The 24,640-nt window shown below is 37.2% G+C and overlaps 1 protein-coding gene across 7 annotated transcripts in view; it reads right to left on the reverse strand.

Moving 5' to 3' along the window:
- Window positions 1-24,640, reverse strand: part of Hecw2 (HECT, C2 and WW domain containing E3 ubiquitin protein ligase 2) — a 355,738-nt gene that overhangs the window by 79,366 nt on the left and 251,732 nt on the right. For all 7 annotated transcript variants that reach the window (XM_040294632.2, XM_040294631.2, XM_078017777.1 and 4 more), the window contains 4 exons: window positions 20,819-20,969; window positions 20,022-20,125; window positions 19,418-19,542; window positions 9,974-10,159 (listed from right to left, as the gene is read on the reverse strand). In XM_040294632.2, the coding sequence (XP_040150566.2) occupies window positions 9,974-10,159; window positions 19,418-19,542; window positions 20,022-20,125; window positions 20,819-20,969 (566 nt within the window). The remainder of the gene's footprint in view (window positions 1-9,973; window positions 10,160-19,417; window positions 19,543-20,021; window positions 20,126-20,818; window positions 20,970-24,640) is intronic.

Below are 24,640 nucleotides of genomic sequence, written 5' to 3' on the forward strand. Positions count from 1 at the left end.
TCATTGTTATAGCTCTACCTCTCACAGGTGATGGACCCTTGGAAAGACTACTTAAATTTATTAAGACTCAGTTTCTTTTCTGATAAATGGAGATAACCACATCTATATAAAAGGAAGGCTAAAGGACAGGGTTCATCTAAATTTTTGAACACAGAGCCATGGCACCTCAAATGTGAGTGACCACTACCATCACTGATATTATTGTTCATCTCTATGACATTTTCCTAAGGATCAAGGTGTTTTCTCTCTACAGGCCTTATGTAGGCGAGCGAGCGAGCGAGCGAGAGAGAGAGAGAGAGAGAGAGAGAGAGAGAGAGAGAGAGAGGGAGGGGGAAGGAGGTGGGGGAGGGAAATACCAGTGAAAACTATGCTACTCAGGTGGTCCCTTATAGTTGAGTGGCCAAGATAAGCTCTGGCCAAGCAAATGTGAAACATGGGCACTTCTGGGAGGCCCTTTGCAAGGCACAATTTGAGCCTTCCTTCTGTCCTTCATCTTATCCTGCTCCCTGAAACAAAGATGTAAGAGCTGGAGCTTCAGTAGCCACACTGAAAACATGAACCTGGTGAAGCAAGAAAGCTAGAAGGAGCCAGGCGGCTCTTGCAACTTGATGAACTACCTAGTGAATCCTAGACTACCTACCTCTAAGCTTCTCTATGTGCACAAATACAATCTTCAGTGTTAAATTTTTCATAAATCTTCTGTCACACTACAGCCAAGTCAAATCCTTCCCTGAAGTCTCCACACTGTAGAGGAAACACAGTCTTCCTAAGTTAAAGTCAGGAATCACCATTATAAATAGGAATTTCCATTATTTGATAATAATTGTATTTTATTAGGGTTCACCATGAATCTATCTGGGTATCAGTTCCCAATTTAAGCAAAATATGGAGCTGGAAACATACAAAGCTATCTTTCTGTCTGACTCCAAAGCCCAATAGGCATACCTCATTCCCATCAACCCTCTTTTCTTATCTCTTCTCTTTTTCTTCTGTTCTGCTTTCTACTTAGCATTTTTCTCGTTTAATTGTGTTCTTCCTATTCCCCTCATACCTTCATCTGGTACTTGACTTTAGAAAAGCACTCAGGTATGTATTGAATCAGGCTGACAAGAACAGCCACTCATGATGTTTGGCCTACTCTGCTTCAACACGGAATAGGCTGCTACCCATCAAAGACAGCAGACCATACCCAATATACCCTATGTGGTTCTCCCACAGACTTGTTGGAGGCATGGCCCGGGGTGGGAACTACATGCTATTTGTATCTCACAAGGGGTTCTGTTTTAGAGTCAAATGGAATGTGTATCTTGTTTACAGGTGCTTTTGAAGACCCACACATTTGGGGAAAAGGTGCTGATTAAGCCTCTATCAGCTAGAGGGCTAGAGCCCTAACAGAAAGTGCTGAGAAGCAGCTCCTTCAGGTGCCTTTGGCTCTTCTCTGGGCTCACTGTGCCACCTTGGACATGTTTCCCTAGTGCATTGCTATATCCACCTAAAAGGGATTCATTGCTCAACTCTCCACTGAGTTGTGAAAAATGCATTCTACTTTAAAATGAACGGGATGACATGAAAAAGTCCCTGTGCAAATTTCAGGCTTGCCATCTCTATTTGTGACAGACATTATCAATTATGTCAGAAAAGTGGACCTCTTTCCCACAGGAAATGCTAACTAGTTCAAGCTAGCAATGAAGTTGACCTAGTACTTTTTTTTTTTTTCAATTTGGGTCTCTTTTATGTCACAATTTTGAATAGCCTGTGATTACTTATGAAAGTATCTGTCATGTATTAACTGTTTGTATAGTATGTTGGAAATGCAAACTATATGAGAAAAACAATTACCTGGGGGGGGGGATGCTTTTCATATTAGCCACTAGCAAAGCAAATTTTGAATAACATTGATTCCCTACTGTTAAGTTTCATTAAAGAAATTCACTCAAGCTTTACAGTGCTGGGCCAGCTAGGACTAAGAACTCAAAAACTGAAAGGAATGCAAATACACAAACTCAGATCTCATTTTTAAAAACGTCTACCCTTTCACAGCTTCGGGGCATAGCCAGAATCAGGAAATATGGGGTGTTTGGAGCCAAGTGGTATTTTAGTGAGGCCAAACAAAACACATTTCTTTCTTTACACAATTCTTTCTTCTTCTTCTTTTTTTAAACTTCTATTATTTTAAGAAAAGTAAAAGCCATCAGTATTTGTGAAGAAACACCAACCTCAGGCTCAACAATCTAAATTAAGGAAGTTTGAAATTGTTTCCAGTTAATATTTTGCCAAACCAGAAATACATATTAAAAGACCATGTAAACAAAATAAAACAAAACACACTTGTATCTATGTTACAGAAAGACAGTCAGATTGTCTTTCTCATTTACCAGCACGTCATTATGGAAGACTGAAAATCCAAATTAGTATGTATAAGGTGGAGTAAAAAGGCATTACCACAAAATTTGAAAATAATATATATTTTTAGAAATCCAATGCAGGTCTTAGGGACACTGTTTAAAATAAATAAATAAATACCAAAGTCCATCTCCATTTTTGGGCAATTCCTTTCAGATTCTATAAATCTGGCAATCTACTCAGTAAGATACCCACAAGCACAAAATCTGTTCTGTTGTCTCATTTGAAACATTATACAGCCCCCCAAAATACTTTTTATTTGCCATTGCCCTTCATGTATATTTATTTGTGGTTTATTTTTTGATCTGACATCACCTTACCCCTTTAAAAATAGGTGAGAGATCCTAAAAAAAATGTTCTATCTATAGATTTAGAATTTAATCCCATCTTCATCTAGATTGCTATATAACACAAGGTATTTAAACCAGGTCACTACTACAAAGAGGTATTCATGGTTTCAAAATCATTAAATATATGTATCACAAAAGTAAGAAATGTACTTAAGTAGACAAAAACATATTTTTTCAAAATGTGACACTTATCTTGCTAAAGGATTTTTGGAATTCACTTGAGACCTCTAAATATTAAGTTGCCTTTTATTCACTGAGCTAAATAGAACTTGACCCAGTAAATTACAGGCCATCAGTTTCCTGTAGGATTAAAACCAGGGCCTAGGTCATACCTGAGATAACTTTTGAGGCCACACAGCCCATTTAGGTCTGGTAGAACAAGAGCCCCCAAGTAGGCTCAGCTTATGGTGACTTCTAAAACACAAATACTTATTCTGTTCAAAAATTTGTCCTCAGAACCAAAATTGCTATTTGCTGTGGTCATCAAAGTTGGTTATTTGGACCATGTGGACACTCAGACTCCTAATCAGAATTACAAAGCTTGGATTTAACATGTGATTTTTGAAGGCAAAAAACACAGGAAATCATGGGAAAGACGTTTTACTTTAAATAAAAATATAATTATCATTTTACACTTTTGTTTCAAAAATAGTCTATGGCATATTGCTTATAAAGATCAAGGTTTCCTAGAATTTGAATTTAAGCCAAAGTAGAATAATCTGGGGAAAGTACTCTGTGTTAATATTGTTTGAGAGTACAAAGCAAAGTGGGGGTGGGGGCACTTCATATTTAATGTTTGAAACAGAAAAGTATAGAGTTCTTTTCCTAAAACTTAAATAAAGAAATAAAACCCCACTTTTGTTGTTGTTGTTATTCATGTCTTTCTGCAACACTCTCTGTTATCCTCAACCCTCTGCAATGTAGCTGCCTCTGATTTCATTTCATTGATATGAGTCTCTTGAAATTTACCAGTTATTTCTTCACAGGAATGAGACATACCCACCTGGTGCTTTCCTGTCTCTGTGCCTTTACTTCTGGATTTCCCTCCCTATTCTTATTTTTGTTTTCTTTTCTTTTCAACAATCTCTTCTAATCACCATCCTACCCATCATGGAAAGCTCAGCTCAAATACTACCTCTACTATGAAAAATTTCCAGGTATCTCATGCCAGAAACAAGTCATTCTACACTGGACTCCTGCATGACCTGCACCAGTGCTATGGTACATAATCTTTAATAATTCAAAGGTGAGGTGTCCATGGTTAACCAGCAATTTCTAGGGGAAGAGTGCCCAGTGGCCTTAAATAGAAGTGCATGATTCTGTGCAAATGTGTAGATCTGATTTTGGTTCCAGTTCTAAGTTAACATACCTTATCATTTGAGAATTTTTTTAATAAATTATTTTTAGTTATAGATGGATAAAATATCTTTTTTAAATTTTATTTTTTAGTTATAGTTGGATACAATACTTTTAATTAATTTATTTATTTTTATGTAGTGCTGAGGATCAAACCCAGGGCCTCACACGTGCGAGTTGAGCGCTCTACCGCTAAGCCACAACCCCAGCCCAAAAATATCTTTATTTTTTTCATGTGGTGCTGAGAAATGAACCCAGTGCCTCACATGTTCTAGGCAAGGGCTCTACCACTAAACTACAGCTCCAGCCCTATTTTTAAAATCCGACTTTCATGAACAAATATGACAAGACAAGCAACTATCAGAGCAAAAGGTCACTGATTCAGCAAGGGAACAAATCTATCAGACCCCACAAAGACAGTGCTCATGGTTAAAAAAAAAAAAAAAAAGAGCACTCAGGTTTAAGGCAGAAGTAAACATGTATCTTTTATAAATCATCCAGGCATTTTCTGCTAAAGTAAGGATTCAACCATTGTCAAATTTTTATCATTTTCAGAAATCTCAATTGACAAAACTCTTTATTCACCCTACATCTATCCCTACTCAAATCAACATTTTGTTGAGTAGGGTAGCAGCAACCCATTGAGCAGCCCACATCCTACTCTTTAGTCTCAGAGGGCTGTATATTCCTTTTCATTTTGAAGATGTTTTATATTCCTTATTCTTGTTGACCTCAAATTAAATATGAACCTCTAAAGCCTTTCAAACACATAGCTTTTATCTTCTAAAATTTAATAAGTTCATTAATGAATGAATCATGATCACTACCATACTAATTATTATTGTTTTTCTTCCATTTGTAAACCTACTGTTCTATAATTTGATGCCAATCACATTTCCAGGAGCTGGAAAGAACTGATCCTAAACTGCAAAGGAAAGAAAATGGGAAGGCTGGGGCTGTAGTTCAGTGACAGTGATTGCATAGGATGTGGAAGGCCCTAAGTTCAACCCCCAACCCCATACACAAAAAAGAGGGTTCCTAAAAAAATGGGGGCTCACGGAGGTCATATCCTATAGTGTTGGATTCAAGAATCCTGATCTACTTCAGCATCATTTTCTCAAACCCATCAAATTAACAAAAAACATAAAAGAAATCCATTCCTAGGTTAAATACCGTTTGGTTTTCCTTATTAAAGCACATTTTTTTCTAGATATGTTATCCCCATGAGCACACACTAATGATTAAACTCAGCCAAGGATCAGAAATTATTTAATTCAGTCCCATTTAATACTATTGATGCATATTTCATGCATAACTAATAAAAAAAACTATATCAACAGTTATTCAGATCCCAAATTACCCTTGATTTTCACACTCCTGAGAATATTCAAAAGTTTAAGAATTATTACAATGAGAAGCAAGCAGAAACTTTCTTTTCACACTGACCTACTTTCTTTCATTTCAAAATGAACTAAGTCAAAATGTATGTCCTGCATGTTGAGTGAAAATCCTGGGCCTTAGATCCCACAGATACATACAGATGTTGATGACACAGTCTCATAAAGTCAACCCTGTATGAAATTAAGCTTGGCTCAGTTCTCATTCTCAACATTACAAAATTAAAATAATTAAGGAAATAACTAATGGGAAAAAAATACTGCTGAAAGGAATACCACTATGGAATTTTAAACAAGTGACCTCTCCAAACAAAATTAAAAGCAGAAGGAAAAGCATTACTATTATAAATATTTGTGTGCTCCCTCCCTCACCATGCATATGTTGAAACCTAACTCCCAAGGTGACAGCATTAAGAAGTCTTCTCAATCTACAGAACTGTGAGAAATATGCTTCTGTTGTTTATGAGCTACACTCTAAGGTATCTTGTTAGATAGAGCAATCAAAACACACTGAGACAAGTGCAAATTTGATATTAACATCATCTAATCTTTGAGATAAAAGTAGCAGAAATCTATAAAATCTGGGAGCTAAAAAGGCAATCTTGGTCTTCTCAAACTATTCACTTCTAAACAGTTTTATTAACCATTAACTTAGATACTATACAATTCACTCATTTAAAGTACATATATCATGTTGTTTAAAGTACAGAGACAGGGTTGTGCAACGATTTCCAACTCCTAATTTTAGGACATCTTTGAACCCCACAATGAAACCTATACCCATGGGCATTCACTCACCATATCATCCCAACCCTATGTAACTATTAATCTACTTTTTGTCTCTATATTTCCTTATTCTGGATATTTCACAGAAATTGAATAATAGGTGATCTTTTGACTAGTTTCTTTCATTTAGCAAATGTTTTCAGTTTATTTATGTTATAGCATGTATCAGACATCATTCATTGGTAGTATTGTAATGTAGTATTCCTCTGCATCAATTTTCCACATTTTATTTACCTATTGATGCACATTTGGGTTACTTCCAACTATTGGCTATTATGAAAAATGCTGCTATGCATTTCATATACAAGTTTTTATGTAGAGGTATTCTTAATTTCCCTTGGGTATTTACCTAGAAGTAGAATTGTAAGATCATGGGGCAATTATTTGTTAAACCCTTTGAGGAACTCCCAAACTGTTTCCAAAGCAATAGATGAGGGCTTCAATTTCTCCACATTCTCATCGACATTTATTGTTTTCCATTTTTTCAAGTATGGGTGTCAGGTACTAACTTATTGTGGCTTTCATTTCCATTTTTGCATTTCTCTAATGACTAATGATATTCCATTGGGAAAGAAGAGTCTTTTCAACAAATTATGCTGGGATAATTAGATACATACATACACACACACACACACACACACACACACACACTCACACACACACACACACACAATGAAGTTGGATCCCTACCCCTCACACCATTAAAAACATTTGCTAGAAATGGGTTATAGTTTGAAATGGATTGAGAAGCTAAAACTATAAAACTCTTGAATAAAATAGAAGAGTAAACCTTTGTAGCCTTAAGTTACATGTATTTTTAGCTATAACACCAAAAGCACAAATAACAAAAGAAAATACAGATAGACTACATCAAAGATAAAACTTTTGTGCTATCAACAATATCATCAAGACAGTGAAAATATGACCCAGGAAACATGAGAAAATATCTGTAAGCCATGTGTCTGATAAGGGTCTAGCATCTAAAGAACTTTTGGAACTCGATAAAATAAAGCCAAATAACCCAATTTAGCAATGAACAAAGTGTTTGAGTAGACCTTTTTCTCCAAAGAAAATGTGCAATGGCCAACTATCAGAGGAAAAGATGACCACCCTATTTATTTGTACAGATAAGGTAAGTCAGACCCTGGGATTTAAAATGATGCCTCCCAAATTAGACAGTTTGTGGACACTGAGGTCTAGATGGACCTTGTACAGGAAAGCTTTGAGCATTCACTCACCGTATCATCCCAACCCTATGCAACTATTAATACAGAAAGACCAGGGTTTGTATCCAAGAATTTACTGCATGCAATTAACTCAACCTTTCTGAGCCTTATTTTCATCTGTAGTAAAAACTATTTTACAGAATTGCTGTGGAAATAAATGAAATAATATCTTTAGCATAGATCTTGGCATCTAATAAGCCATCAGTACATGTGAACTCCATTCTTTACATTGATACTGTGAGCCCCTAGCATGAGCCCTCCTGATATTTAGAAATTATCCATGATCTACTCATGATCAATATGTATGACTCAACTTTGAAGGACACTAGTAATCCCAGAATTTGTCCTGGTGAATTTCTCTTCCTTGAGATGTTCAAATATCTGTTATTTATTTGTTTTTTAAATTTTCTTTTATTGGTTATTTTTTGTTATTCATGACAGTAGGAACCATTTGATTAAATTATATAAGCATAGGATATATCTTATTCTAATTAGGACCCCATTCTTGTGAGTGGACATAATGGTGGGATTCACTTAGGTATTTTCATATGTGTACATAAGAAAATTATGTTAGATTTATTCTACTCATTCCTATTCCTATCCCCCTTCCTTCCTTTTTTCCCCTTTGTCTAATCTATTGAATTTCTCTTTTATTCCGTTTCACACCTTTATTATAGTTTAGCTTCCACATATCAGCAAAATCATTCGACCTTTGGTTTTAGAGGATTGGCTTATTCCACTTAGCATGATATTCTCCAGATCCATCTATTTACTGGCAAATGTCATAAAAAAATTCCTTTGAATTAGAGTACAGTGGGTTTCTCACTTCCTTGTGAATACATACACTGTTTAACACCTCTAAAGCTCAGCAAAATGTAGATAATAATACCGACCTCATACACTGCCATGAGCTATAAATAAAATAATCCATGGGAAAGTACTTAGTAGAGTGCCTGTGTTATGGTTTGGATTCGAGGTGTCCCCTAAAAGCTCACATGTGAGACAATGCAAGAAGGTTCAGGGGAGAAAGGATCTCCCAAACATAACATACTGTATGTATTTCATATTGTATGTATTTAAATCCTATGAAATCTCATCCAGTTTAAACAATTTAAATCCTTGGCCTTAAGTAATTACCAAAAAATATTCTTCCAAAAGACAGGTAAAGTGTAAACACAATCTCTATTTTTTCAAGCATGTAATACAAAAAAACCTAAGACAACACATACATTAAGAGAGGTCAAATGGAGCAAACCCAGGAGTTGCTTCTTGTAAGGGCTTAGAAGGAAGGAGGAAGAAGAGTAGAGAGGGAACCCGGAAGCTTTTTATTTTGACTAAAGCAAAGCTTGCTGAATAACCAGGGAACTACTGCTTGCAAGTATCACTCATCAACTTGTTTTAAGAAACTTCTGTGTGAAAGTGCTAGAGTAGAAGAAGGGATAAAAGGGGGTAATTAAAAATATAAAAGAACTCTTAATATCATGTCATTTTAATCCTCACTATCCTTTAAGTCACAAATTCCAATAGATAAGGAAGCTGAGGTTGGTTACATAATTCTGGAGAGCACATCATGGGTAAGAGTGTAGCCCTTTGGACCAGACGGCCTCGGTCTGAGCACAGCTCAGCCTCTGCATGTCTCAGTGACACCAGGAAAGTCACAGAGCCATTCTGAGCCTGGGACTACTTACTTGTAAGTGGCAATACTAACAGTAATGCTTTAGTAAGCAGTACTCGCTATACATAGGACCTTCTATGTACAAAACGTGTAAACATTTCATGGCTCATAATAAGTGCTAAGAAAATGTTAAATAAAAATAAAATCTTGGCTGAGATCACCTTATAACAAGCACCAACTTTCTCACTCTTACTCATAGAACGACTTCCTGATTATCACCAGGCTTTCTGGTTCACCCGTCTACAAAGGAAGTACAGATGTGGTTACTCTGGCCTCTGATAGTCATGCATTTCTCATCATAAATGCATCAGTGTGTTGTTCAGAGTGCAAATAAAATCTATTCTGAGCCAGATCTGAGGCCCAGATGGTATCTTTAGCAGTGACTTGCTGAGTGACTCCTAGTAGCCCTCTCCAAACAATATCGCAACTTTTTGTTTAAATATCTACAACAGGAGCTACAGAGGGAGGAAATGTGTTGTTGCCTAAGAAACACTTTATCTCATTAGTAGAAAATGGTCAGAAACGACAGGTAGAAGAATAGCCAGGGAACTTTTGTCTCCACCAAATTCACACCTCTGCACCATACTTGATTTCAGACTAGTGTTGTGAGGGCCTATAGGAACAAATGGCCTGCCAGAGCAGGTTTCACCTGAAGAGGAGATGGAATGTCTGTCCCCACAAAGGGCCTTCAGCCCTCACTGAAAAGGCAGAGCCAAGTGCCAAAGTCACAAGTGACCCACAGGCATTCGGCTGCTCCCAGGGGCAGCCCCCTCATGTTACCTTGCCCTGATGATCATGTTTCATCTCCCAGCCCCTCGGCAATTCCAGCTGTTTGTTCGCAAACATGTTGAGGAATCCCACGAGGTCCCGGTTATGCTGGTAGCGTTCAAAGTGGTGGGTGTCCCTCCGGACTTTGGTGATCATGTGCTTCAAACACGTGTTGTTTGTAAACATGCGGTAGGCACTCTGGAGAAAAGGATGGAGAACCAACATTAACCTGCTTGTAGAACGTAAAAGCATCACAATGACTACACATGGGTATGTACCACATCTCCTAGTAGGTATATAAAACAGGTTCACAGGCTTCAACATGACTTCAGACCTCCATTTGAAAACAGCAAACAAAAAAGCACCTTGAACAAAATAACAGAAGACGACTATGGGTAGAAGTATCTCTCCACTATTGGTGAATAGTTTTCTAAAGAAAAAGAACACTGTAGCATCTCATTTTACACAGGACATTAGGTCCTAAAGATGGTTTTAGCAAAACATATACACAATCAAAATTGTGCTATGTTGGAGATAAATATGCCACCTCACAGTGAGCTGTCCCATACACTGTTTTTCCTCCAGCATTAAACCAGAGCATTGGCTTTTTGGGTGAGTGCCAGATGATTCAGTTGGCATACATTTGGGGGGCCACGTTGTATGAAAAAATTTTTGCCATGTATTTGAGCATTAGAAGCACATGCAATGAGATGAATTGCTTTTACTGAAGTCACCTTCAATTGCAACTAGGGTAGACTGAAGTTTTCATCTTACATTTTCTTGGAGGCATCAACTCAGTGAATGGAGTAATAACTAGAACTGCCTGGACTGCTTATCTATTATTTTTTTCTCTCTCTTTTCCCCTATGTATGTATGGTAGAATTTATATGATGGAAATGCAAATTTAATAAAACTCTACTATACTACCATGCAAAAAAAATGATGGTTTTGTCAAAAATTCTATAGCCTTAATCTCTTAAGATGCTTAAGACTCCAGAAATTGATTCTAAGTCCATGAAACTATACATCAGGTATCAAACAAATATTCACTGCATAATATCATGTGCTAAGCAGCAGAAAAAGAATAACTATATGGGAGCTCTTTTCTTGAATCATCAAAAATATGATATCCATGAAAGTGACTAGATTATGAATGATCCATCCAGAAATTCTATTCTTCTCAGGTAGATTCAAAGGGCTTTGGATTCCTAATACTTACTATTCAAGGATGCTACACAGTCTAGAGACCTCCCCAGCCTGGGTCCCTGGGTCCCTGAGTGACTATGTGAATTGGAGAACCCCAAAAAAATCTGATTTGGAGTAAGAAACAAATCTTTATAAGCTTAAGCCATCGACATGTATTGTTGCTGTTACTGAAGTGTAATCTAAAGTGTACTGATTATTTCACCATTATTATATGCTTTTTTGCTTTGTATTGAAATACTATTTTGCCTATCAAAACATCTGAAAAGAAGGAAAGAAGGAAGGAAGGGCAAACAGAGATGGCAGCAGTGAATCATCCTCAGATCTTAGTTTGATAGTATACTTGAGTATACGCTACTTTGAGGTCATATTTCAATCTGTGAGTCTAAATAAGAGGAGGTTTTGGTGGCTGAGAGCAGTCATGGTTCAGAGCACTGGGTACTACAAAGAGGCAGGGCCTCTGAGCAATTAGGAAGCATGAGAGAATGGGAGAGTGATACCATGAAAACAGAGGATACTAATACAAATTAGAGGTTGTCAGAGACAAACTTTAGCTAACTAATAATTTACTCTATGGCTGGTCTTGGCTTAGAGTTTTGAGTACAATCAGCCAGCCTCTGGTTTCTACTTTTGGCTCTGAGTTCCTGATACATTTTCACATAAACCATTGCAAACGTAGAGGCCTGAGAATGAGTTTGAACAGCAATGGAAAACAAACAAACAAACAAACAACACAAAAAAGCTCTTGAATCTTACTCCTAATCAGTCTCTTTGGGGACAAATCATTGTAGAATTATCCTGTTGTTATAAATGGGTGTACCTCTTGGTCCCTTTCGCTTTTCCCTCCTCCCATTATAATAAAAGGCCACACCACAATTCCTAATCTAGAGCACTACAAATGCTTCTCAACCTGCTAAAGAAAAGTAGCAGAATCCTAAGCAGTTAGGTTAAGGTACTCATCCTAGCCTCAGGGTTGAAATAATTCCTGGCAGTGGGGTAGCTCTTTATGCACAGGAATCTTAAGATTCTTCTTCTAATTAATCATATCCTTTCATCTTCCCCCTCCACTCACTGAGACATGCAAAAAAGTGCCAGAGTTGACTGATCTTTGCAAAAAGCGTCTACCAAGGTAAATTAAATGCAAAAAAAATATTTTTTGTTATTAACTAGCAAACAACTTTTAGAATCAGTCTTTTCAAATCTGAATAAAATGCACATGACTGTCAGGGTTTATTCAAAACACTTAAGGCAAACAGGAACATCTCTCTACACTGCTACATTTTTACAAAGAAACCATTTTTTTAACATGTATGCACGTATGTACACATATATACTCACACACACACATATACACACATGTGTATATAGACACACACATAAATGTATATACATATGTGTACGGTATATACTGTAGTGTATATGTATTTATATGAATATTGTATAGATGTAATTGAATAGAGAGATACAGATAAAATTCAAAATGAGGTATAAATATTCTTTTATTACTGAATATTTATACTCTATTTCGTACGGCAATACAATGAGGACTCTGGTCAGACCTCTATCACTTATGGACAGAGACAAGGAAAACCACTTAATTTTTGTCTGCCTCAATTGCCTCATATATAAGATGGGATAATAACTCCCTTGCTTTTTTCAGAGGCATGTGAGATTCAAATTTAATAGAACAAAGGATGTGAAAATGCTTTGAAGAGGTAAAAATCACTATAAAATACAGAGTTCAAGTAATTAGAAGAATATATAGGGGATTATGCATATCATACCTGTTTTATAACAGATAAATGATGGTAGTAAAGTTGTTTTCTCTCTCAGTCTTTGAAGATCTTGGGCTAGCATCGCACTCTCTGTTAACTAAGCAGGGTCTTCTTTCCTTTCATTAACTATGTGCTAAGCCCTGTGCTAAACCCTGAGGATATAGACCTGATCACTCAAAAGGATGGAGAGGGAAATTATAGAGGGATGTGGGAGGAAGAGCTCACAGGAGGTAAAGAGTAGAGCTGGAAAAGAGAAGACAATGGTGGTGCAGATGCTGAAACACCCTGGAGAACCAGCAGAGCTAAGAAGGTGAGTGAAGAGACACTACACAGGTGAGACTGGAAGGAAAGGGTTTGGTCTTCATGGAGGCTGATGTCAGAAAAGCTGTGGTTCAAGAGAGAAGAAATCAATCTTATTCTCCCTCTGGGATTTATGGTCCTAACTAGGTAAGGATCTTTTTCTGCATTTGTTTGTTGATTTGTTTGTCTTAAAGAAAAAGGTGAAGTAAATGGATCTGAGTTTTTACCTGAAACAAAAGCAGATCAGGAAGGAGTGAGTGGCAGCTCTGTTGTAACATAACTGACACAAGTGCACAGAATGATTTAACTGGGGAGGGGTTGCTAAAGGAGTCACAGGGAGTGAAGGAGAGTTGGCCAACCTTAATAGCAGATAAAGCCCCTTTAAAAGATCTCTGGAAAACATTATGTTTTGTTTTCTTTTGAAGTGAGTGAACTTATCCTTTTTAGTTATTTCTTCTCTGTTTCAAAACTCCCTTTCCCAGCCTCTCTCTTCTTTGTTTCATGTCTGCCTAGCAAGACACTCAACGGTTGAGCCAATGACTGATTGAATTTCTTTACTGGAATTTGGTTAAAATTGAACTTGGAGCTTAAATGAAACTTGTTTGGTTAAGTGTTTGAGGTTTTAGTGAAAACAGTGAAAAGAGCTGAGGAGAATGTTCTTATCATTTGGCAGCAAAATTTAAAAAATTATGTATAAATAGTTCTTATCCATCAACCACAATGCAAATGCAAATGATAATCCCTAGCCCACCCTCCTTTTTTTTTGCAGGTTTCTCTTAATAATCGGCATTGTGGGGCTGGGGATGTAGCTCAATGGTAGTGTGTTTGCCTACCATATGTAAAGCCCTGGGTTCAATCCTCAGCACTGCAAAAAATAAAAATAAAAAAAAGAATAGGCATTTTAAATTTAGGATTGGAAAATGGCATCACTAAATCTAGAGCAAATGTCTCTCATATCCACATATTCACTTGCACACATTCCATAAACAAAATTTATTACAAACAAAATCAGGAAATATTATCTCTAGAAGAAACTGGTTGGGGAATGAAGAGTCTTGTCTTATACAATCTTTATTCCTAATATTTTAAATTACAAAGAATTTCACATTGTTTTCATCTAGTTAGAAAATAAAATAGAGGGAAATTTAAATCTATTAACAGAAACAACTATAAACTATCGGTTCATCTATTTTGCTATGATAGTAATTCTTGACCTGTAAAAGTATATTTGTGAATTATAGAATAATAATTTTCTTCATTAAGTGCCAAGGAATTTATATGTTGGAATTCATGTATTTTTAGTGCTTATTAATAGTCAAAGAAATAATTATTTGGCATGTATGTTGGAAACATTATTCAGTTGCATATAATTAAGTACATTTATGTATAGTCAGATAAACACAGGCATACCAACTATGAAAGACATGGCGCTAACAACTAAATCTTGAGTTAAGAAGAAATTACTAGAGTGAGACAATTCTAGAGGAAATCTGATCACAACCAGCAGAGGGCAGTAGAATATATCTGAAATCAAACCCCCAAACCAAAGAAAAATATCAAAATTTTGTTTATCAAGTTTTCCTTTAGCATTGTGACACCATATTTCTACTTACTTTTGTTCTTTTTAATGAGAATTATCAGGTAAATTATTTCCACACAATATCTATTTCTTATGACTATCTTGCAACACAAACTGGTATCTTCCAATCATAAAAACAGAGAATTAGGCAAACCTTTAAATTAAAACACTCATTTTGCATATTGAATATTTCAATAATACAAACAAGGAATCTACATAAAGAATTATATAGCATAAGCAATTCAAGCAAAAGCAAAATTAAAAACATAAACAAAAAAATGAAGATAGACCAAATGAGTCTATCTTCTCTTCAGGAAAGAGAAGAACTCCAACAAGTAATGACTTCTACATAATCTTAGCCCATTAGTGCTACCTTGAGACATTTAGCAAGAAAAACCCAACTGCTTTAATTTCTGCCGCATGTAAGTCAGGGAAATATGCCTTCTAAACCAACAGAATTTAAATCTTACAGATTTGCATAGATGTACAGCATGGATCATTTTTTTTAGCCAATAATGAATGCAGTTTGGGTAAAAAGAAGAAAAAAAATTGAAATGCTTTAGAAAGAGTACTTTAAAATCATGATGGGCTATCCAGAGAAATTTTAAAATCATGCTCAAATATAGAAAAATGAAAGATAACAACAAAAAGAAAACAAAGTGAGCAAGAAAACCAGTTAGGTGCTTAGACTTTTCACGCTTTTAAGACGATTTAGCTGTCAAAAATCTATAAGGTGTATAGTTGTGATGTAGGCAATGGGGTCCTTTGATGCAATGTCTTAACATTGGGAGATCCCAAATTATAAGCCCCTAATTGCATCTCAATTACTTAAGGGACCTTACATAAGTAAATGAATACAGACTCCTGGGACCCACTCCAGACCTATTGAACCAGATTCTCCAAGGAACAAAGAATGTGTGGTTTTTTTTGTTTTTGTTTTTTTTTAAGCCTTCCAAGTTTAATAACCACAGTCTTAGACCACAGCCTGGCGACTGTTATTCCAGCCTCTAATTGAAATACTGAAGTGATGAGGAACTTGTACCAAAGAAAGCAGCCCACATAGAGAAGTCAGAACCTGTGCTTGGTGAGGTCATTAGCATCTTGAGTTTGGCCTTGGTGGGCGAATGCACAGTGCAGAAGAGGGTAAATACAAATCAGGGCGTGATGTATTGTTTTGAAGGCTGTTTAGATCAGCCTGACTGTGTTTGTAAACAAAGTATCATTGGAACACAGCCAGGTCCCTGTGTTTACATATTGTCCTTGGTCCAAACACCTAAAATATTTACTCTCTGATCCTTTAGAGAAAAAAATTGGTTGCCTTTTTCTGACTTAGAAATTGATGGAGAAAATAAAATGCTACTAATGCAAACTAAACTTCAAATCATGCTGTTACATTGTGAATATCTCACAGGAACAAAATGAAGAAACACAGGTCCAGTATTCAAAAACTATTATCTGGCTCAACAAAGAAGGTGCTGACCTCATTAACGAGAGTATGACTTCCCTATTTCCCTGTTTTCTTTGTTTCACTGTTGTCCTACTCATTAATACAAAAGTATCCCTCTTGGAACTAAACCATTAATCAATTACCATTACCACTGTAGGTTGGTTACTGATACAATAGTGGGGAAAATCAACAAAAGCATTCTATGCATATTTTACTTTTACTTATAAACTGTACACTAGATTTCCTTTATATAGATAAATTTTATAGTTGATATATGTGTGTATATATTTTTAAAAGAGAAATGCATATACATATATACATATACACATATTTATCAACAAACATTTATCAACAATCCCTGGAATATTATCATACAATCAGTTGCTCCTTCCTAAAGTCTTTTTCTTTGTTTTTTTTTAATATTTATTTTTTAGTTGTAGTTGGACACAATATCTTTATTTTATTTATTTATTTTTATGTGATGCTTTCTTATCCCTACACTCCAGCCTATTACCATAATGTCAGCCCTCCATCCAAAACACATCACAAATTCATTTACTTGTCTCAATGTCTACTGATACTGCACTGGTCCAAGCCACTTCTACATCTCCTCACAAAGCCTTTTCACCTGTCTTTCCAAAGCCAGGTTTGCACTTTATTACCCATTCTCCCAAAGTAGCTAGAACTTTCTAGAAATTTAAATCACCTACATAGAGGAATCAATTTTAGAATGAAGTCCATTTGTATTAAAGTCCAAATTCCTTGCCAGATTATGTAAGCTTTATATTCTGTATCCCCACTCAGTTATCTGAGATGATTATATGCCCCTCAAACTCCTTCCTGCCTGCAAACTACAGCTCTTTTTTCAAAAAGTAGGTTCTGCTCACAGGCCTTTACCAAACTAGCTTCTTGACATTTTATGACAGCTTGAATATTCCTGGGATCCCTGGGGAGGCCTGCCTGTCCCCTTCCTATACCCCACCGCCCTCCTCACATCTCAAACAGTTTCTGCCCAAGTGCTCTATACCAGTGTACCGCTCCAGTTGCCTCAGGCTATGATGCGTCATATTAATTATCCTTTTTTATTCACTCATCTGTTATCTATCACTCTATTTTATTTACAACTATAACTCCACAATCTAGAATATACCAAATCACAGACTTTTAATAAATATAGGTGGACTGAAATGATAACACAAATGAACAAAGGGAAGCCTTACTCTCTGACTCCAAGTCCAAAACTCTTCCCACTACACCATGATACTTTGTGTTGAGTGACAACCCTAAATGTTAGCCCTTTCTTCTTGATAAAAAAAGTCTGTTACCTCCTAGACACGAGTACATGAGTTTAGGTTGAGGTGCTCTGGCTTCTGCTCACCTTTCCAGCCTCAAGGCTGACTTTTCCAGTGTCCTGTGCTTTCAGCATATCAACAACACCAAACTGGCTTTAAACTGCTAATCCAATTTCTGTGCTTCTGTAATTAATAATTATCAAGACAGTCCTGCTGTGTCCTGAATGTCTTGTTCCATAAAGTACTTTTCCCTTCTACCTAGAGTGCTCTTGCCCATCTTATTCTAGGACAAGCTCCAGTCCAGCCATTAAGACCTATTTCAGATGCAAACCTGTCTACGGCTCCTTGTGTGTGCTTTCCCCTTGGAGTTAATCACTCACTCCAGCATGTCTTCTGCAGCTTTCCATCACTGCACTCATAACTCTGGTCATGGCATTGTGATGTTTTTTCAAGTCTGAGATCCCAGGGCCCATGCCTGCTCTGATCTTTGTGCCCTTAGGACTCAGCTCAGCACCCATACATAAAAGGGAATCCATTGTTGGCATGTATGGCCAGTCTAACTCCTCTCACATGATACAAGGACAGCCAGTGTGCTAGCAGTTGTCACCCTCGACCCAAAACGTCTTTGTTCCAAGCTAAACCTATAAACCCAGAGATAATGATGAATAAAACCAGGCAGATGCTTATACTTATAAAGCAAAGCCAATGAAGTAAGATAGAAATATATTAATATCAAAAAATATGGACATCCTAATGACCTCACTCAGAACTCTTAGTGTTATGACTATGCTAACTTCTACATTTCCCATCGTCTCATCTGTTTTTCCAAGGATATATAATTTGTTAAATCTGATATGTTCTCCTTCCATTCCTCTAAGCAATCCCTCATTCTAACTTTCTCTATTATTATTAACTATGTATTATTTATTACTTATGTGTATTATTACTATTTAGGATTACCTTCAGTTTCTATTCTATCTATACAATCCCCACCAAGTCTTGCCAAGTTTGCTTGTGATTCCTCTGGTGCCATGCCATTCATTCCCTTCCTCTCTATTTCCTTGCCTCCTTGCCCAGGCTTCTTCTAATTCATGCCATGACAAATGGGTTATGTCCAGCTGGGCTTCTAAGGGCAATGTTTCCCTCATCCTAGGTCACTACATGCCACTACAACATACTTCCTCTACCTAATGTCTTCAGCAAGCCATTCCCTTAGCCTTGAGAGACTTATGGAATGATCTTTCTGGTATAGTCTTTCAAGTCTGAGATCCCAGGGCCCATGCCTGCTCTGATCTTTGTGCCCTTAGGACTTAGCTCAGTGTCCATACATAAAGGGGAATCCACTGTTGGTATGTATGGTCAGTCTATGTCTGTGTCCCCCAAAATCCATATGTTGAACCTTAATCACCAACATAATGGTCTTAGGAGATGGAGTGGGAGATGGCCTAAGAGGTGAAGGGCATAAGGGTGGAATCCTCATGAGTGGAATTAGTGAAGAAACCCAAAAAGAGACCTTCAACCCTTCCACACTGTGAGGAAGCAGCATGAAGGTCCTGTCTGCGAACCAGGAAATGAGCCCTCACTTGACACCAAATCCGCCAGCACACAGAGCCTACACTTACCACCCTCCAGAACTGTGAAAGATAAATTTTCACTGTTCCTAAGCCACTCGATTTCATGGCTTTCTGTTTTGTCTTGTCGTTAAAGCAGCAAGACAAGGATACTTTGGACTAAGTGGGTTAAAACATGCAGTGAAGTGCTCAGATTGCTGGCTGTTATTCTTACTCTCATTACATAAGTGAGCACAGGTTTCTCTGACCAGTTGTTTTCCCGTCACCTTCCTCCAGATTTGCTACTCACAGGGTTAGAATGCAGCACGGTGAAGAACTCTGGGCTGATGAGGAACTTCACAGGGGGAGACTGTAACAGCAACGTGAGCCTGGATCTGGAGGTAGAATGGGGCAGGACATTCTCCCGGCGGAAATCTGGACAGGACAGACCACAAAGGCTTTCAAGGAAATTGTTCTGTTCACTTCAGTCTAGGTTTCATAAGAACCAAACAATACCTCTATCATCTGCTGTTACTTCAACCCCCCCATCACTTCTATTTTCCTTAATATAAATTCATACATAAGACCCAACTGTTCTCAATTACACTAAAACTAAATTGAATCCACTTTAATGCAGTCTTAGACTCTTTCAAAATGATCAGATTCCTCTCCCACTATCCCACAGATTCAGAGACTATGGTAATTTATGTTCTATTTGTGATTCTTTTCATAGTACTAATAAAAGGTAAAGGAATTGAAGGGGTTTGTGGTAATTTTTTTTTTTGAGTTAGATTATCAGATTTTATTGAAGATCAAGAGTTCTCCTAAAGAAAAGCTCATATCCTGGGAAATTCTTAATCATTTATTTCCTACTTTTATGAGTCTATAAAATCCAACAAACCCAAGGTTCTTACCTGCACTGGCTTGGTGAAAGTCGGCTTCCTCCCCGGCCCCATCAATAGCACTGGTATTTTCCTCAGGCCTCTCATTAGTCATGGTTCTGCGGATGCTCTGATAACTAAGATCATGAGTCTATAGTTACATTCCAGCAGCCTCTAAAAGGTGGGACCCAACTGCTCCCCGCGAGCCTCAAAGTTTTCACTACCTTCTTTCCCATATTCACTCATGTCCTCCCCAGGTTCCCGTTCCCTGACCCTGTGGACCATCCAATTGTATAAGTGAATTTCACGGCATTGGATTTTTTTCTATCTATTGTTTGTGAAACATTTCCCTAACGTATTAAATAAAACTTAAAATCGTGGCCCTTTACCAAAGAAAACTAAATTCCTATATTGCTAAAGGAAAGAATAGCTTTGTGTTTCATTGTAATTAGTTCTTGAAAAAAAAATGGCTGATTGAAAAAACAGAGGTTGATAACAAAGATGCAACACAAAGGAAGATTCTGGAGATTAGAAAAGGTATTTGGCTTCAAATTCTAAACACATATGTTCTATTTAATAAAAAAAAAAACAATAGCCGTGGGTTGTCTAAAAGGGTCATTACTATTTATTTCCAATGTGTGCATATATGTGGGTTTTTTTTTTTCAACCACCAAAAAAAGTCCAGTGGAGTCTATGAATTAAAAGAGGTTGTAGCTAAACTTTAATGCCAGAACACACTGAGATGAAAGAGACAGCTGTGTCTTATACTTTGCACCAGGTAAAACCCAACCACAAGACAGAACCTTAATAGCAAAAACATGCATCCTCACCGCCGGTTGAGCTGCTCCATTTGTTGTATGGAGTTAGATCTCTGCAGCACCTGTGGGGCTGGGGGAGCTGTCGGCCGCTGCCACGTTGTGGTTCTGTTTACGTGATCCACGTAGAAGATCCTGCCATGGCTGTCAATGCGCGCCTCCCAGTCTAAACAGCAGCAAGGCACCGAGAGGCATTAGGAGGACGAGCTGGGGCCACTAATGTGGTTCATTAATGTGGTTCATTAAGTTCAAGTTCTCTCTCTCTCTGACATGGTATAATTTGGGGCTAATGACATATACCTCACTGTGTAATCCAGCATTTCTTCCCAGTCCACTTAAGAAACTGTTGTTACTGGTTATTAAGTCTACCCTGTGTGTATAGCACAAGTCTCCTAAAGAACCTCTAAATGTAGAGAATCTTTTCAAAGTTGCCCATAGCTCTTGTCCTTCATATATGAACATCAGTACTTTAAAAGTATATTTTTGCATCCTAATATTCTCAACTGTCACATCAAAATTGGTATTGGTGTTTATTTTCAACCAAACCTGATTTTTCTCTATTTTTTTCCTAGGTTAGATTAAAAAAAAAAATCAAACTGGAAACTTCCATGTATAAATTTAGACACAACTGTAGTCAATTTAGTCTTCAGAAGAAAAGTAGCTAATGAATGCTAGCCCAGTGATCAAGCAGTATCATTATCTATACACTTCAATTTGCACTTTCCCAAAGATGAACACATTTTTAGAGCAAGGACAATTTCTTCCCTTCAACCTCAAATAAATACAAGTTTTTAAAGATTATTTAATTGTATGCTAAGCAATCCTATTAAGTGTGTTAGTCTCTGTCAACAAAAATACATAAGTATATGTTCAGTAAAAACAGAGCAGACCAGTCTTCAGAGCTAGACATCCCACCCCTGTGACTCTCTAGGAGGCCGTTACCTCATTTAAATACACAGAGCATGAGTTGTCTTCTCAGAAGGCAAATGTTTGGGACTTATTGCATTTGGAAAGGGAAATTCAAACAGGAAACAAGAAAAGAGCAGAAATCTAGTCTTTAACGAGGGAAGCTCTCTCTATTTTTATATATTTTTTAATTAATATACACTTTCTCCTAAGAACTCTAATTATCTCAAAACTCTCCACATGATCACCTCACTTATCATTTGCTCTAGAAGGACATAAAACAAGTATTTTGACAATGTTCTTAGGGTCGAGAAAACCTGCAAGAGAGATACCAGGAGGCACAGGACTGCCCCTGAGGATCACTGCCTCAGCTGGGAGTTGAAAGATATCTTTGTTGATCTCAACACACTGTAATTTATGACAAGTGGCAAGAGAAAGAAAAAATTGGAACAATGAATAGCACCACACAGATGACAATGACTCAAAGCCACTGACGCTCCAAGGTAACACACTCTCAACAAACCTGCCCTTCATATCTGAAAATCTAGAGCAATAGCTACCATCCCATCAATAGGACATTTCCAAAAGACCTCATATATCGCCTATGCTTCCCTGACAAATGTAAGGACATGAAAGCATCTCCAGGAACCACATTCCAAAGCCCTTTGCATGCTTCCCATCTCATAGATTTCAAGAGTGAATTACTTTCATCTCATTTTTGTCTCATTAGAGCCAGGATAATACATGCACACACTATGTCAAATCAAGTTCACATGAAAACAAATGATCATTCCTTCACCAACAATGTTTAGAATAGCTCCTAATTTTAAAAACATAGAATAGGTCAATTAGAAATTAAAGGAAAAAAAAAAGAACAGAAGCAAACTAAAGGAAAGAGAAAGAAATGCTGCCAAGTGTCTTAGATAAGGTTATTACTAAATTCTGGCTCTAAATTTTTTGGCAGTTCAGGCAGAAAAGAAAACACATTGCTACATACTTTCCATTTCCTGACAAAAGAAAGTTAAAAAAAAAATTCACAGATGGAACTTTTTCTTGGAAGTAACTAAACAGGACTTACCAAACAAGATGTGGATGTAGCCTGTTTAGAGCTATAAGGGTAGCAAAACAGGGGATTTGGGGACAGGTTCTCTAAATATATTCACCACTGTTCCCTTGCACGTAGCATGTAATAAAGGAACAAATGATTTAAAATGGCGTAATGCTATAAAAATGTTTCTTGTATTCCCCTTCTACAAAAGCCAGAGATAACTTTTAACTTGTTTTTCAGTAAAGATATTTCTATGTGCAATAGGATGAATAAGATAATAGGACCAAAAGTTTGCTTTCTAAGAACATGGGATGTTGAATATATGTTAAGACTATCCCTATCAAATATCATATCTTCAAATTGATACTGCTACTTAAGTCTCCATAAAAACAAATTCTATATTGCTGACTCCAAGCAGGTGTTTGGCATTGGATGTGTAAAGACTATTGTGCTGTTGGCTTACTGATGAACTGCATATTCGTTCCTACCCAAGTGATCAATACCCATCCATCCAGGAAAATCAAGAGAGGTGCCTGTGGGAGGGTTAGGCCTCTGTTGTACCTATCACTTATTTTGAAGGGTATAATTGCTCTAATATCTTTTACATCTTTCTTTTTTATATATGCATGTTTTTATTGTGGTTAAATATACATAATATGTAATTTAACATTTTAGCCATTTTTAAGCATATAATTCGAGGGCATTTCTGTTGCCAGGCAACTGTTCCCACCACTTAGCTCTAGAACTTTCTCATCTTCTCAAAACTAGCAACGTATTTTTAAATGTTATTTTCTTTTTATTAAGTAGGAAAAGATGCTGTGTTTTCCAACTTGTCCCTTGGAGATAATAAGGAGGATAATAATCATAGAACTTTCTTTAATTCTCAAATAACCTCAGGGAATTCATGTTTTGGCCTCTACTTCACAGAGGAAGAAGCTGGTAGGGGCCAGGGATGGGCATAGAGTGTGGCTAGCCGAGCTCTAAGCCACGATGTGCCTCCCAGGTATCTCCCTCTCAGCTGATCCTCTCCACTTCCTCACACCTGGCAGGCCCCTGGCAGGGCTCCCAGCCTCCCCTCCTGGATCTCTGGGTTAAAGTTCCTCTGCTCTGCTGGGCCTGGTTGTTCGTCACAGGAGAAGTCATTTTACAGAACCAAAGCTTTTTAAAAGAAACCATGCTAAACTCAGGTAGGTAAAGGAAGACAACAGGAATCTTAACACTTTCTTATCCTGATTGTACACTGTAAAAATACACAATCAGGGTGCTGTGAGACCAAGAGCATTTTATTGGTGTATGTGGGTGGACTAGGATGATGCACCAAATTGAGAGATTAAAAACCTGGTTTCTGACCATGTCTTGTCACACATAATACTACACGAACTTCAGAAAGTTACTACAACTCTACAGACCACAGTTTGTGTGTGTGTGTGTGTGTGTGTGTGTGTGTGTGTGTATAGTTGGACACAATATCTTTATTTATTTATTTACTTATTTTTTATGTGGTGCTGAGGATCGAACCCAGTGCCTCACACATGCCAGGCAAGCACTCTACTGCTAAGCCACAACCTCAGCCCCTACAGACCACAGTTTTTGAAAATTAGAGTCCAGATTTAAACATTATCTAAGGCCTCTTCCAGTTCTAAAATGCTAAAATCTAGCAAATGATGCACACTTTTTTACATTAGGTTCAATAAGGGCCCAACAATATCTTAGTATCACCTCATATGTCTTTTGTAGAGGTTAGAATTTCCAAACTAAACTCTAATTAACTAAGCCTTACAGGGCCAGCATCTTTGGAACGTTGAGTGGAGGGACTCTGGAACCACTCGCCAACTCTACTTTAGCCACAGAAGCCCCAATATGATCTGTGGTGTACACTGGCA

Source organism: Ictidomys tridecemlineatus, chromosome 7, assembly GCF_052094955.1.
Source record: "Ictidomys tridecemlineatus isolate mIctTri1 chromosome 7, mIctTri1.hap1, whole genome shotgun sequence".
NCBI classification, from domain to species: Eukaryota; Metazoa; Chordata; class Mammalia; order Rodentia; family Sciuridae; genus Ictidomys; species Ictidomys tridecemlineatus.